The 12,420-nt window shown below is 50.2% G+C and overlaps 1 protein-coding gene across 1 annotated transcript; it reads left to right on the plus strand.

The window, feature by feature from the left end:
- Positions 1 to 22: 22 nt before the first annotated feature.
- DEU56DRAFT_863910 (dynein heavy chain and region D6 of dynein motor-domain-containing protein) lies at positions 23 to 11,553 on the plus strand. The gene is made up of 20 exons (XM_041355366.1): positions 23 to 33; positions 96 to 342; positions 403 to 967; positions 1,022 to 1,106; positions 1,157 to 1,251; positions 1,304 to 1,383; positions 1,434 to 1,493; positions 1,545 to 2,657; positions 2,705 to 2,992; positions 3,040 to 3,115; positions 3,170 to 3,517; positions 3,568 to 4,023; positions 4,072 to 5,962; positions 6,011 to 6,717; positions 6,768 to 9,175; positions 9,225 to 10,274; positions 10,326 to 10,486; positions 10,539 to 10,731; positions 10,784 to 11,068; positions 11,120 to 11,553. Exons 1-20 carry the CDS (start codon positions 28 to 30, stop codon positions 11,383 to 11,385), a joined length of 10,380 nt encoding a protein of 3,459 aa, XP_041203689.1. The 5' UTR covers positions 23 to 27; the 3' UTR covers positions 11,386 to 11,553.
- Positions 11,554 to 12,420: the final 867 nt, after the last annotated feature.

Consider the following 12,420-nt stretch of genomic DNA (forward strand, 5'->3'; position numbering starts at 1 on the left):
CGTCAAGACTTCTGCCAAGAAGCAATCATGGAGGTAAGTACAAGAAGCTAAACAAAAACCTCGAGCTCATCGTCGGGACGCTGACCGTTCTCTAGGCGTTCAGTCCCTCCAACTCATCAACCGCCGCGGCGGTGACTTTTATTACATTTGTTCAAGACCTCAAACGCAAGACCAAGACATGGGGTCCCATGATAGAACTATGTGCTAACGGCGAGAAGACACTAGAGCGCTTTCGGTACCAATTTCCAGATGATTGGCTATACAGCGACCAACTTAGAGGAGAGTGGAGCGCATATAACGAGATTCTCAAGAGAAAGAATGATTCCATTCAAGAGCAGCTGGGTATGGGGTTGTTCTCCTGAGCTTGCATTATCATTCGTGGCTTATGATTCATTCGTGCAGCGGGCCTTCAACTTAAGATAGTCGCCGAAGACAAGATCGTAGAGAACAAGATTAACGACACCCTGTCGGAATGGGAGCAGACACGTCCCGTACAAGGAAACCTTCGTGCAGACACGGCTATGAATACTATTAACGTGTTCGAGGGCAAGCTTACTCGCGTGCAAGAGGAGTACGACCTCGTATGCAGGGCAAAGGAGGCTCTAGACCTCGAGCTGACGCGTCATACGCGCCTTGAACCGGTCTTCGAAGAGCTTCGCGACCTCAAAGCAGTATGGACCGCGCTGTCTGGTGTATGGAGCCAGATTGGCGAGTTGAGAGAGATGTCATGGTCTGTGGTGCAACCGAGGAAGCTAAGGCAGCAGCTCGATGGCCTCTTGACTTCGACAAGGGACATGCCCACGCGCATGCGGCAGTACGCAGCGTTCGAATACATCCAGGACGTACTGCGTGGACTTTTAAAGTCGAACTCACTCATTTCGGACCTGAAGTCGGAGGCGCTGAAGGATAGACACTGGAAGCAGCTCTTTAAGGTTTTAAGACTTCCGTCTCAGATCAGTTTGACCCTGTAAGCTGCTTCCAAGATATTATTCATTGGTTCTATGTGCTGATCGTTGTACAGTATGACTCTTGGCCATGTTTACGACCTAGATCTTAAGAAGAATGATACGCCCATACGTGAGGTTATCATCCAAGCACAGGGGGAGGTGGGCAGCATTGTTGGATTTCTCTGAATACGTCTAACACTGTCTTGAAGATGGCCCTCGAAGAGTATATCAAGCAAGTGAAGGAAATATGGACGAACTACACGCTCGATCTTATCAACTATCAGAACAAGTGCCGTCTTATCAAGTAAGCGATAGTCAACAAAGTCACATAGAGGTACTCACCATATTACTTCCAGAGGATGGGATGACCTCTTCAATAAGTGCAGCGAGAACTTGAACTCATTAACTGCAATGAAGTTGTCGCCTTATTACAAGGGTATGGGGCATGTTTTTGTAACATCGATGCCGTGCTAACTTGTTTTCTAGTCTTTGAGGAAGAAGCAGGGTCATGGGAAGATAAACTCAACAGGATTCATGTCCTCTTTGGTATGACTGTTGCTTGTTGTTCACTGTGATATTCACCCATTATTCTTTTAGATATCTGGGTTGACGTACAACGTCAATGGGTTTATCTAGAGGGCATCTTCTCAGGCAGTGCGGACATCAAGCACCTCCTTCCAGTGGAAAGCGCCCGCTTCCAGAACATTAATGCAGAGTTCCTCACCGTGATGAAAAAAGTGTACAAGTCGCCGTTCGTCATAGACGTCATGAACATCCAGGGAATCCAGAAGAGTTTGGAGCGTTTAGCGGACCTCTTGAACAAGATCCAGAAAGCGCTCGGTGAATACCTCGAGCGCGAGCGGTCTTCGTTCCCTCGTTTCTACTTTGTTGGTGATGAAGACCTCCTGGAGATCATAGGTAACAGCAAGGATATTGTGCGCATCATGAAGCACCTGAAAAAGATGTTTGCTGGTATTTCGACCATCAAGCTCGACGAGGACCTCACTCAGATCCAGGGCATGGCCTCGCGCGAAGGCGAGGAGGTTAAATTCAGTGAGCCTGTCCTGCTCAAAGACTTCCCCAAGATCAACGACTGGCTCGCAAAGCTCGAATCCATGATGCGCTTGTCTCTTGCGGATCTTTTAAGCGATGCTGTCACTGAGTTGCAGTCCTTCTATGGCACCGGCGCTCCCCTCGAAATGGACCAGCTCATGACGTGGATGGAGAAATATCCAGCACAATTAGTTACTCTAGCCGTTCAGGTCGCATGGACTACTGCAGTTGATGCCACACTCGAGTCCGGCAAGCTCCCAGAAGCGCCACTTGAAACAGTCAGCCAGGCACTCGACCTTCTTGCGGATATCGTGTTGCAGGAACTGAGCCCAGTTACCCGCCGCAAGTGCGAGCACCTCATTACCGAACTGGTCCACCAAAGAGACGTTACTCGTACCCTCATCCAGCAGCGTGTCACGGACACCAAGGCGTTCACGTGGCTATCGCAAATGCGCTTCTATTTGGATCGATCTGTCGAGAACCCATTAGACAGGCTTGCCATTTGCGTTGCTGATGCATCGTTCCCTTACGGATGGGAGTATCTCGGTGTCCCCGATCGTCTGGTTCAGACGCCGTTGACAGACCGAGTGTACTTGACGCTGACTCAGGCGCTCGACAATCAGCTGGGAGGCTCACCTTTCGGGCCCGCTGGCACAGGTAGGACGCTGTCTCTATCTTGTGACGTCAGACTAACGTAAACTCAGGCAAAACGGAATCCGTGAAAGCTCTTGGTGTCCAGCTGGGGCGTTTCGTTTTGGTGTTTTGTTGCGACGAGACATTTGACTTCCAAGCCATGGGTCGCATCTTCGTTGGACTTTGTCAAGTTGGTGCATGGGGGTGCTTTGACGAGTTCAATCGACTTGAGGAGCGTATTCTCAGTGCTGTCTCTCAGCAAGTACAAAGCATTCAGCAAGGTCTCGTTTTATTGGCGAAAAACCCCAACGTTGAAATCGAACTTGTTGGGAAAAGCCTCAAGATCAATAAGAACATTGGTAAGAATTTTATAATCCACAATGACACTGGCTAATATATGTAAAAGGTATTTTCATCACGACTAACCCCAACTACGCTGGTCGATCTCAGCTCCCGCCCAATTTGACAAAATTGTTCAGGCCGTGAGTTCTATCTTAATAGTCACGAGTTTCCTGCTGAATACGCTGTTCATTCAGGATGGCCATGACGAGACCGGACCGCGAGCTCATTGCCCAGGTCATGCTCTTTTCACAAGGTTTCCGTACAGCAGAATCACTCGCTTCAAAGATTGTACCGTTCTTCAATCTTTGCGACGAGCAGCTCTCTCCCCAACCACATTACGATTTCGGTCTCCGCGCTTTGAAGGCTGTCCTAGCAAGTGCTGGTATCTTGAAGCGTGAGCGTCTGCAGAGTGCGAAATCTGAAGATGCGGATGGTGTAGAAGGTCTTTCCGATAATATTTCGGAACAGATCATTCTCATCCAGAGTGTTACGGAGACAATCGTGCCAAAGTTGGTTGCCGATGATGTTCCTTTGCTTACAAGGTAAATTTTGTTTGTTTGTCCTTCTATGACAAATGACTTACCCTGGACAGCTTGCTTGCCGATGTCTTCCCCGGTACTGATTACGTTCCGGTCGACCTCGATGCTTTGCGCGAGCAAATTCTCAAGGTTTGCGCGGAACGCCGCCTTGTCGACGGTGATCGATGGGTTGCCAAGATTCTTCAACTTTATCAGATTCAGAAGATTCAGCACGGTCTCATGATGGTTGGACCTTCGGGTACTGGGAAGACCAATGCTTGGCAGGTTCTGCTTGCCGCTCTTGAGAGGCTCGATGGTATCGAAGGAATCCCCTATGTCATTGACCCTAAGGCCATGCACAAGGACGCCTTGTACGGCACGCTCGATCCTACGACACGCGAATGGAACGACGGGTTGTTTACACACATCTTGCGCAAGATTGTTGATGATGTTCGTGGTGAAAGCAGTAAGAGACACTGGATCATCTTTGATGGTGATGTTGATCCTGAGTGGGTCGAGAACTTGAATAGGTATGTATTATGATGGTGTAATTCTGCGACTGTCTAACGCGATTACAGTGTGCTGGACGACAACAAACTGCTCACGCTACCCAATGGTGAACGTCTGAACCTTCCACCTAATGTGCGCATCATGTTCGAGGTCGAGCATCTTCGCTATGCTACCTTGGCCACCGTCAGTCGTTGTGGTATGATCTGGTTTAGTGAAGACGTCATCGAACCATCAATGGTCTACCGGCACTATCTCAACACCCTGTCGACAGTGCCCCTGGATGCGGATGATGAAGATGCTGTTGATATGCCTGGCCGTCGTATTGATGCGTTGGCTGCTGACGCATCTAACTCTGCTAATCTCGCCACTCAAGTGCAGATCGCATCCATTCTTGAACGCTATTTCGGCGACGGAGATCTTGTTGACTCTGCCCTAACTTTCGCGGAGTCTATAGATCATATCATGGACTTCACCTCGACACGTGCGTTGCACACTCTTTTCTCGCTGCTGAACAAGACAGCTCGAAACGTCATCGAGTACAACCTGCAACATTCTGATTTCCCTCTTGCGCCTGAAAAGGTGGAGCAGTATGTCACCAAACGGCTCCTTGTGAGCATCATTTGGGCATTTTCCGGTGATGCCAAACTCGACCTTCGGGCTGAGATGGGCTACTTCTTGCGCAAGCAAACGGGAATCGACCTCCCAGCGATGGGTTCCGACAGCTCCCTCATTGACTTCGATGTCCAAATCGCAAGCGGTGACTGGATTGCTTGGCAGTCCAAGGTGCCTTCCATTGAGATTGACGCCCATGCGGTCACATCTTCAGACATCGTTGTACCTACGATGGACACTGTGCGCCACGAAGAAGTGTTGTACTCATGGCTGTCAGAGCATAAGCCTTTGATGCTCTGTGGTCCTCCGGGTTCTGGAAAGACCATGACTCTGTTCAGCGCATTGCGCAAGCTTCCGGACATGGAAGTCGTCGGTCTGAACTTCTCCAGCGCTACCACGCCAGAACTCATCTTGAAGACCTTTGAGCAATATTGCGAGTATCGCAAGACTCCCAACGGTGTCATTCTGGCCCCAGTGCAGATCGGTCGGTGGTTGGTTGTCTTCTGCGACGAGATCAACTTGCCCGCTCAAGATAAATACGGCACTCAGCGAGTCATCTCTTTCTTGCGTCAGCTCGTCGAATGTGGAGGTTACTGGCGTGCCAAGGACATGGCCTGGGTCAAGTTGGAGCGCATTCAGTTTGTGGGTGCTTGTAACCCTCCCACTGATCCTGGACGTGTACCTTTGAGCCATCGTTTCCTTCGTCACGCTCCCCTCGTCATGGTGGATTATCCTGGAGAGGTTTCCTTGAAACAGATTTATGGCACGTACAACAGAGCACTGTTGAAAGTGGTCCCGACCCTGCGGGCATATGCAGAACCGCTGACAGATGCCATGGTCGCTTTCTATCTCTCATCTCAGAAACACTTCACGACCGATATTCAAGCACACTACGTCTACAGTCCTCGTGAACTGACAAGATGGGTTCGTGGTATCTATGAGGCTATTCGGCCTTTGGAAACGTTGTCTGTCGAAGGGCTTGTGCGTGTTTGGGCGCATGAGGCTCTGCGTCTGTTTCAAGACCGTCTTGTCACGGAGGAAGAGAAAGGATGGACAGACGAACACATTGACAACGCGGCCATGGAGCACTTCCCGACGATCAACCGGGATGAGGCCCTCCACAGACCGATCCTCTTTTCCAACTGGACCTCCAAATACTATATTCCTGTTGACCGCGAGGAGCTTCGTGAGTATACGAAAGCTCGTCTGCGAGTCTTCTATGAGGAAGAACTGGACGTGCCGCTTGTTCTCTTCAACGATGTTCTCGATCATGTCCTTCGGATTGACCGAGTATTCCGCCAAGTGCAGGGGCATCTGCTTCTTATTGGTGTCAGTGGAAGCGGCAAGGCAAGTCACACGTTCTCCTGAGTGATTCTACATCTGACTTCAGAGCAGACCACTCTCTCACGCTTTGTCGCATGGCTTAACGGGCTCAGCATTTTCCAGATCAAAGTTTCCAATAAGTACACGGGTGATGATTTCGACGACGATTTACGGACAGTGTTACGCCGATCCGGTTGCAAGGGCGAGAAGGTTTGCTTCATTATGGATGAATCCAACGTCCTTGATTCTGGCTTCTTGGAACGAATGAACACACTCCTTGCCAACGCCGAAGTTCCTGGTCTTTTTGAAGGGGATGAACACGCTGCGCTTATGACAGCTTGCAAAGAAGGTTCTCAAAGGGACGGCCTGATGCTCGACTCTCACGAAGAGCTTTATCGATGGTTCACTCAGCAGGTTGCCAAAAACCTCCATGTGGTCTTCACTATGAACCCACCCGAGAACGGCCTTGCTTCTCGTGCTGCTACTTCTCCTGCATTGTTCAATCGTTGTGTTCTTGACTGGTTCGGTGACTGGTCTGACCAGGCATTCTATCAAGTCGGAATGGAGTTTACGCACACGATTGACCTTGATCTGCCTTCCTACGCCCCTCCTGCGCTCTTCCCCATCGCATATCGCGAGTTGACCATGCCACCAGTTCATCGCACAGCAGTGGTGAACGCACTGGTTTACGTTCACTCGTCATTACATCAGATCAACCAACGTTTGAGCCGCCGGCAGGGTCGCTACAATTATGTCACGCCGCGTCACTATTTAGACTTGTGAGTTTCATCCGTCCTCACTTTGGTGTGGTGTTGAACATTCTGTGCAGCATCAATCAATACGTTCGTCTCTTCAACGAGAAACGTGATGAGCTCGAGGAGCAACAGCGCCATCTGCATGTTGGTCTCGACAAGCTGAAGGATACCGTCACTCAAGTCGAGGAGCTGCGCAAGAGTTTGGCCATCAAGCGATCTCAACTGCAGGCGAAAGATGCTGAAGCTAATGAGAAACTTAGGCGCATGGTTGCAGACCAGCAGGAAGCCGAACAGAAGAAGACTGCTTCAATAGAGATCCAAGCGGCCCTTGTCGAACAAGATAAAAACATTGCGCAACGACGCTCTGTTGTCATGGCAGACTTGGCTGACGCGGAACCAGCTGTCCTGGATGCCCAGTCTGCCGTTAGCAGCATCAAGAGGCAGCATCTCCAAGAGGTCAGAACCATGGCGAACCCTCCTGAAGCAGTGAAGCTTGCCATGGAGTCCGTGTGTACCCTTCTGGGACACAAAATTGACAGCTGGCGCACTGTTCAGGGTATCATTCGCCGGGACGACTTCATTCAGAGAATCGTCAACTTTGACACCACTAGTCAGATGACGAAGCCCCTTCGCGAGCTGATGAAAAAGGACTTCTTGAGCCGACCTTCGTTCAACTTCGAAACAGTGCAGCGCGCGAGTAAAGCTTGTGGTCCCCTAGTGAAATGGGTTCTCGCTCAAGTACGTTTCTCCGAGATTCTCGACAAGGTGGAACCATTGCGCAATGAGGTCCAATCACTGGAGTCGCAGGCAGATATGACAAAGAAACAGGCCTCTCAGATCATCACCATTGTCGCCGAGTTGGAGTCCAAAATTGCGACCTATAAAGAGGAGTATGCGTTGCTTATCAGCGAGACTCAGGCTATCAAGTCAGAGATGGAGCGTGTGCAGAGCAAAGTGGACAGGAGCATGAAACTCCTTGAAAGTTTGTCATCGGAGAAAGGCCGTTGGGAATCGGGGAGTCGCACATTTGACGCGGAAATGAGCACTATCGTTGGCGATGTCCTACTTTCAGCTGCCTTTTTAGCTTATGGCGGTTTCTTCGATCAACATTATCGCGAGGTCATGTGGCAAGAATGGTCAAGCCATCTTCACGAGGCAAGCATCAAGTTCAAGCCAGAGCTTTCGCTCACGGAGTATCTATCGACCGCTGATGACCGCCTGAGCTGGCAATCGAAGTCACTCCCATCAGACAACTTGACCACGGAGAATGCAATCATGTTGAAACGATTCAACCGCTACCCTCTCATCATCGATCCCACAGGACAAGCCACCACATTCCTTCTCAACGAATACAAGGACCGGAAGATCACTGTCACCAGCTTCTTGGATGAGGCATTCCTCAAGGTCCTAGAGAGCGCTCTTCGTTTCGGCAACCCTTTACTTATCCAAGATGTCGAACATCTCGATCCTATCTTGAACGCTGTGCTTAACAGAGAGATTCGGAGAACGGGTGGTCGTGTTCTCATTCGCCTTGGCAGCCAGGACATCGACTTCTCCCCTTCGTTTACCATGTTTTTGTCCACTCGCGACCCCTCCGTCGAGTTCTCTCCAGATATCTGCAGCAGGGTAACGTTTGTCAACTTTACCATGACGAGGAGTAGTCTCCAGAGTCAATCGCTAGACCAAGTTCTCAAAGTCGAACGTCCGGACACTGAACGCAAGAGAACTGATCTGATGAAGGCTCAAGGAGAGTTCCGACTTCGTCTTCGCACGCTAGAAAAGTTGCTGCTTCAAGCTCTCAATGATTCAACAGGCAATATTCTTGACGACGACAAAGTGATTAGCACTTTGGAGACCCTCAAACGAGAGGCTGCGGACATTACGCACAAGGTCGAAGAAACAGATATCGTGATGAAGGAGGTTGAGCAGGTGACTGCGGAGTATCTGCCTCTGGCACAGGCATGCAGTTCTGTCTTTTTCATTCTGGAGCAACTCAACCTGGTCAACCACTTCTATCAATTCTCGCTGCGGTTCTTCTTGGACATATTCGACTACGTTTTGCACCACAATCCTAATCTCAAGAACGTATCCGACCATCATCGCCGACGCGAGATCCTCCTCAATGACTTGTTCTTAATCGTCTACAAGCGGACTTCCAGGGCTCTTCTTCATCGCGATCATGTGATGCTCGCCGTTCTTCTGGCCCAGGTAAAGCTCCGGGGAATGGAAGAGATCAGTGATGGACTGGAGTTCCTATTAGAGAGCGGGCAAGGCGTCGCAGTTTCTACAGCTCCCTCAACAGAGCACCCTACCCCCTCGGTACTGACGCCAGATCAGATGATGCACTTGGAGAGCTATGCGAAACAATCCCTATTCAAGCCAGTTCTCAGCAATATATTGGAACACCCAGATGATTGGATTCCTTTCCTGCAGTCGAGCAATCCCGAGTCCATTGTTCCAACGCCATGGGAACCTAATACTTGTGAGTGAACCCTCATTTCCATCATGTGCGGCCACTGATCAGATTGTAGCTGCCGTCGAAGCACTACGTTCTTTGCTGATTGTCAAGTGCCTCCGGCCCGACAGACTGCTACAGTCCGCGGCCCTATTCGTTCGAAACGTGTTCCAGAGTGACCTCTCATCCGATTTGGACCTGAGCGCCATGGTTGCGAATGAGGTGCCGGCAGCGACTCCTTTGGCCCTTGTATCAGTTACAGGTTATGATGCCAGTTACCGTGTGGAGAACCTCATACAATCTACTGGTGCACGTTCCTCATCAGTGGCCATGGGTTCTCAAGAAGGATTCACGTTAGCAGACCAAGCAATCGCAGCAGCATCCCGTCAAGGGACATGGGTGCTTCTGAAGAACGTGCATCTCGCTCCTACATGGCTAGGACAGCTGGAGAAGAAGCTCCAGACATTGAATCCTCATCGAAACTTCCGTCTTTTCCTCACCTTAGAAGCGAATCCTTCCATTCCCGTCAACATCTTACGCCAGTCACGGATCATCATGAATGAGCCTCTGCCAGGAATCAAGGCGAACCTCTTAGACTCACTTGGATCCATAACGCCACAGCGGCTGGCACAAGGTCCATCAGAGAAGATACGTCTGTACTTCCTATTGGCATGGTTCCATGCTGTTGTCCAAGAGCGTCTCCGCTATGTGCCATTAGGCTGGAGCAAGACTTACGACTTTAATGACTCTGATATGTCCTCGGCTTTTGGAACTATCGACACCTGGCTCAATGCGGTTGCCAAAGGACGAGCAAACGTAGACCCGGCAACCATTCCTTGGGATGCCCTTAGAACATTGATTAAACAGTCCGTTTACGGAGGAAGAGTTGACAGTGATTTTGATCAGCGCATTTTGGACGCCTTTGTCGACAAGCTCTTTACGCCTGCTGCGTACAACGTTGACTTCGACCTTGTTCCAACCATCGGTGGAGACCATGCGCTTCAAGCTCCCGATGGCACCAAACTCGAGCATTTCATGACTTGGGTGCAACGCCTGCCTGACCGCGAACCACCAGCATGGCTAAGCCTTCCTCCAAATGCAGAGCGTGTTATTGCTGTAGCACAAGGTACGCAAGATTCATTTGCGTTGTCACCTGTCTGACTGCTTCGTTTTCAAGGCAATGAACTGCTTGGTAAATTGCGCAAGATGCGTACTCTAACAGATGATGACGAGCTCGGGAGTGCCGCTGGACCCTCAAAAAGTCAGACTTCACAGCAGCCTGCATGGATGCGCAATCTTCACGAGCGGTGTCGTGAATGGCTCACCCAGCTGCCTTCGGTGAGTGTCTTGATGGATTTGCTGTCCCCATTTCGCTCATTGTCCTTTTTAGACATTGAACACTCTACCGAAGCAATCCAATGACAATCCTGATCCCCTTTATCGTTTGTTCTTCCGGGAGGCATCGATCGGACGCAAACTTCTCGATCAGGTTTGCAAGGACTTGGCAGATGTGGTAAAGGTGTGCGATGGGGAACTGAAGCAGACAAATCACCTGCGGACCTTGATGAGCTCCCTGACAAAAGGTTCTTTGTTGCTGCCTTTTGCTTCTCCATCGAATACTGATTAGTATATCAGGAACTATTCCTCCTCACTGGAAGAGATACAAGGTGCCAAAGGCCATGTCCGTGTCAGAGTGGATTCCAGATCTGGCTCGTCGATTGTCTCAGCTCAATGACATAACGAGTGTGCAACAAAACCTTTCCAACGTGGAGGTGTGGCTCGGTGGACTGTTCTTTCCCGAAGCATATATCACAGCGACTCGTCAAGCTGTGGCGCATCGTAAACGGTGGAGTCTTGAGACGCTTCACCTGCGCCTCGACATCGGCCAAATGAACGACCCTGGTGCATTCATTGTTGACGGTATGTTGCTTCTTTCTCTCCCTTCCCGTCAAATTTAAATGATGTATGTAGGTCTTGTTCTGGAGGGAGCTGCTTGGGACGCCGAGAATGAAAAGTTGGCCCTCAATGACGGGCAGGCTGTCCGGCTCAATGCCTCTCAAATTCGCTGGGTGCAGGATGACTCTAGCAACGAGGAACAGCCTGCTGACCTGGTCACACTGCCGGTTTACCTCAACAATGACCGTAGTGACGTGATGTTTACGGTGGATCTGCCGTTCGATAGACATTCAGCGTCGCTAGTGGCAATGAGGGCTGTTTGTCTGACCGCGAGGGGTTGAGCGCTGAGCGCTTTGAGCAATGACCAACATCTTACCATTGGCATACATAATTTACCATACCCATATCATGATACCATTTTTTCGTTCGCATTTCCGTATTTTATGACAATCATGGAATAACATATGAAGTAGTATCACTTGCAACTTGGATGTATACTGCGTCTCCAATACTCGGTCTAAGTCCCGCATACTCGCCTAGAATAGAATCGGAGGCTTGGATGAGCATGCCCTTCTCTTCTCGGCCTTGCCTAGCAACCTACTAGGACGTGGTGGTGCACCGGTGGGGCTTCCGTGCAAACGTCGATGTCAGCGTTGAACTTGATCTTTTGCCTCTCAAACTCTCAAGCTCAACGGCGACATCGAGTTAACTGGAGAGCCATCATGATATATAACGGTAGACCTGCGGCAGGCTGCGCAGACCAGTGAAGGAACCGAACTCCAAAGACGCCAAACGCGATCCATCTTTTCCCGTCGCGGTCTTCATGCTGTCGACGCTCCTGCAGTGCGGAACAACCTGAGGTATGTCATTTTCGGTTGCAAGTTGATGATTTCTGTGCAGCCACTGTTTGTTGCTCGGCGGCCAGCAAAAACGATCGCAAATCCAAGCGCAGACATCATTACAAACTGAGCCTGCCGCTGCCTCGACATCCACGCTACATTTTGCTGCACGCCGAATGCAGCGGGCGCGCGGTCTCGACCCCTTCCATTGTGGGCTCGTCTCGTCCTTTTTCTCTGTTATGCATCTCCCCCGAATGCCAATGGTCATTAATAGTGCTGTATGTGAACTTTTGTGTCTAGTTCTTTTGTAATGATTCTCTTTGTGAATGTCTCTCGCACCTTCCCCCGCGGAAATTTAGATCCCGTGAAAACCGTGAGCGGGCGCGATCATATGTATTTCGTTAAGCAAGCAATCACCTGCGGATGGCCCGCGATTGTCTCAGATCCTCAGTTGTTGAATCCACACACACCGTGTGCAGTGTATTGCCTTCATGGATGAAATTGAGGATAAAGGCAATGAATCAGTACAGACTGACA

Source organism: Suillus clintonianus (genome assembly GCF_016758775.1).
Source record: "Suillus clintonianus strain FC179 chromosome Unknown DEU56scaffold_106, whole genome shotgun sequence".
Taxonomy (NCBI): domain Eukaryota; kingdom Fungi; phylum Basidiomycota; class Agaricomycetes; order Boletales; family Suillaceae; genus Suillus; species Suillus clintonianus.

What these genes read in the sequence shown, in the direction of transcription:
- DEU56DRAFT_863910 (XM_041355366.1), top strand. An exon ending in AACAAGTGCCGTCTTATCAA is followed by an intron (nt 1,252 to 1,303) that starts GTAAGCGATAGT and finishes TATTACTTCCAG; the next exon opens with AGGATGGGATGACCTCTTCA. An exon ending in GTGTCAGTGGAAGCGGCAAG is followed by an intron (nt 5,963 to 6,010) that starts GCAAGTCACACG and finishes ACTTCAGAGCAG; the next exon opens with ACCACTCTCTCACGCTTTGT.